The sequence below is a fragment of the Alosa sapidissima genome, chromosome 17 (genome assembly GCF_018492685.1).
Source record: "Alosa sapidissima isolate fAloSap1 chromosome 17, fAloSap1.pri, whole genome shotgun sequence".
Lineage (NCBI taxonomy): Eukaryota > Metazoa > Chordata > Actinopteri > Clupeiformes > Clupeidae > Alosa > Alosa sapidissima.
Genome location: NC_055973.1, coordinates 23,679,424 through 23,682,793, shown reverse-complemented (window position 1 = coordinate 23,682,793; position 3,370 = coordinate 23,679,424). Strand labels below are relative to the sequence as shown.

Genomic DNA, 3,370 nt, shown 5'->3' with positions numbered 1-3,370 from the left:
GTTGAATGTAGTCTCTGTGGATTTCAGTGCTATAACGTGCGTGTGTGTGTAACATTGTGTGTGTGTTGGCAGATTGTTCAGATGCTGGACTCTGCTGGTGCCCAGTTTGCGGCTTCGGCTCTGATGACGGCCGACCAGCTGCTCACCCTCAAGGTCAAAGAGGAGGGCAGTGGAGGGGGAGGGGTCAACGGAGTCCTGCAGCCCTCAGGTGAGGAATCAATGCACACTTGCGCGCACGCACACACACACACACACACACACACACACACACACACACACACACACACACACACACGGGATACACAAATGCATAATCATAGAGGGACATGCACACTGAAAGGGGGAGAGAGAGAGACACACACAGGATAGGAGGGACTCCTACATACAGTCATACATACAGGTCCACAACACCATGCAAATGTGCAGCACACAGTGCTGTCCTTTAGTAGAGATGCGTGCGTTCCCTCAGATAGCCCATCTTCAGTAGTGGTTGAGGTTTCTTTGTAGTGCAGTCCTTCAGTAGAGAGAGATGTGTACATTCATTGTGTGTGTGTGTGTGTGTCTCTCTCCTGACCTCTCTGTAGGTGTGTACAAGGGCTTACTCCTCCCCACCAACGCCTCCAGCCCGTCGACCACAACGGTCTCCTCGTCGATGACCCCTTCCTCCGCCTCCTCGACCCCCAACAGCAACTCTGCCCACGCCCCCAACGCCCACCTGGCTCTGGGTAACCACGGCAACCCCACAAACTCTGCACCACCCGTGCTGATTGGCAACAACCTGCGGCTGAGCATGCCGGCGCCGCCCATCTCGGGACTGAGCGCGCGACACCTACCCAGAAGCCTCAGCGTCAGCCCCGCCACCCTCAAGCTCAACAACAACTGTCAGATCCCGAAGGTGGCCACGACAACCAGCAACATGGACCTGGTGCCCAGGTGAGGAACGAATGAACACACACACACACACACACCTTTATGCTCTTGTACTCTGTACACGTTTTTGCCATTGTAGTAGCCTAGCCTTTGTTAATTAGCCACCATCAAATAAGCATTTGAACTCTTCCCGTAGGGAATATATCGTAGGTCCAGACAGTTGGTTTTCCTATAGGCTGTCTACAGCTGGACAAGGCAGCAGCCATATTTGCATCTGCTTCCATTTACATACCAGTGCAGATTTGTCTAGATGTTGCGTAGATGGACATTGTGTAAAAGTTTCCCCCTCTCTCTGTCTGTGTGTGTGTGTGTGTAGGGAGAACCACGAGCAGGAGAAGTCTCTGAACAGCTTGTCGGAGACCACAGTGGCCATGGAGGTGACGTAGTGAGTCCAGTAAGGGGAGGGGCCTAGACGCCTCTCCGCCTGTCCATCAACGGGTGCTGTGCACCAATCACCAACCGGGGATGCAAAGGGACAGCCCACGGCGGGTCTCCACGGCAACGCCGCGGACTGGACAGCAACAGCTCATCTCTTCGCCGCTTGTTTTTTTTTTTTTTTATTTGTGTTTGGATCACCAAACCTACCCCCCCCCCCCACACCTATCTTCTGTTTCTTTTTTTATACAAACTTCACGACTTTGCAGACCTTACAATAAGAGCATCCACTGTACAGGAACTGTGTCCGGACTCCCTGTATATAAGTTACTTGAATACAGAACTGTTCATTTGTGATGTTTTGCACTTGGGAATCAACATTTAAAAAGAAAAAATGAAAAAGAAAAAAAAGGCAAACCCAGATGGAGGGGGTGTGTGGGGGCGGGGAGCCCGAGGGCAGGGCAGGGGTGTTGAGAGATGGGGGTGTTGGAGAGTGAGCTAGAAGCCACCGGCATGGTGCCAACCCTGCTGTTTTATTTATTGTGCGTGTTTACAGTTTTATTTTTTATTTTGATTTTGTTTTTTGTAACCTTTTTTTTTGTATTCTCTGTTAAGCCCTCACTCCCGTGTGTGTGTGTGTGTGTGTGTGTGTTTGGTGCGTGTGTGTGCGCCTGATGTACGTACGTGTGTATCTGAGGGGGAGGTTTCCATCTCCTGCACTTCGCTCATCTCGGCACTGCGGTCACCAAACCCTTCTCTCCTCCACTCCCTCTTCCTCTTCCTCTTCCTCAGCTGCTCGACATTCAGACCACCACACACACTCGTCTCCCCCTCTCTGTCTGTAAACAAGAGGCTATTTTTCTACTGGTTTTGTTTGTTCATGTAATGTTTGGATGTTTTGTGCTAAAGCAACACACTTCTCCCCCACCCCTCCACCTTGGTTGGGAGTATGTGTGAGTGTAGGTGGGTTGGGTGGAGGTGGGGGAATCCTCACAGATCCTGCAGTCATCATTCCAGTCTCACGGCTCCCTTATTCCCACACACACACGCGCGTGCGCGCACGTAATCACACTTGCCACCACCCCTAAACAAAGGGCACATACACACACACACACACACACACACCACACTCCTCTATTGAAACACCTTACCTCCCCCCACACAGAGAGACCCACACACACACAGACTGCCCCCCACCCCACCCCCACACAGAGAGACACACACACACACTGCCCCCCACCCCACCCCCACACGTTCACACAGGCTCCCCAGGCGCGGGAGCGGCATCTGGTCTCTTCTGTGAAGAGGTAGGCAGTTGGCACGGCTGCCCAGGCGTAGCCTTAGTGCCGCTGCCTCGAGAGGCCCGCCCCCTCCCCCTCCCCCTCCCCCGACAGACGAGAGAGTTTATCAAGAGTCTGCAGAGGAAATTTAAAAAAAAAAAAGAAGAAAAAATAAAGAACTGAATGAAATGAAATAAATAAAAAATGTGAGTACTCACGTGAATCAGACAATAAAGCCCAGGTCCATATATGTGAAACACTACAGTGTCTGTGGGTCATTTGTATAAGGCATGCTGAACTGTGTGTGTGTGTGTTAAATGGTGCGATGGATGTGTTTGAGTTATTGAGTTATAATTAAGAGATCTCGTGTTTGATGAGTGTATTAAATTATGTGAATCTGAGTGTATGAGCTGAATGATAAACTTCTCGAGATGGTTGTGTGTATGTACACATGACTGAAAATCTGTGTGCGTGGATTTTTGTATGTACAGGTTCAAAATTAAGCAGAGCACGTTGTGGTGTATCATGCAAAAATAAAGGTTTAAAACAGTATGGTTAATACTGCATGGTTAATTGCCCTGTTGCAACACTGATGCTAGTCATGGCCATTTGGTCATAGTGGTGATCTGGTACGAACATCAGTTCATGTACACCTGCTAATGTACTTTTTGATCTTCATTTAATCTGGCTGATTTAGAGAAGAGAAGAGACTTACAGATGTCAATTGCAGGGCCAGACTTCCTGGAGCAACCCTGGGTTAAATGCCTTGCTTAAGGTCACAACAA

General features: G+C 49.8%; 1 protein-coding gene across 3 annotated transcripts in view; it reads left to right on the top strand.

Moving 5' to 3' along the window:
- epc1a (enhancer of polycomb homolog 1 (Drosophila) a) overlaps positions 1-3,135 on the top strand; it is a 35,308-nt gene extending 32,173 nt beyond the window's left edge. For all 3 annotated transcript variants that reach the window (XM_042066960.1, XM_042066959.1, XM_042066958.1), the window contains 3 exons: positions 73-208; positions 585-933; positions 1,247-3,135. In XM_042066960.1, coding sequence (XP_041922894.1) covers positions 73-208; positions 585-933; positions 1,247-1,316 — 555 coding nt within the window. In that variant the 3' untranslated portion in view covers positions 1,317-3,135. The remainder of the gene's footprint in view (positions 1-72; positions 209-584; positions 934-1,246) is intronic.
- Positions 3,136-3,370: the final 235 nt, after the last annotated feature.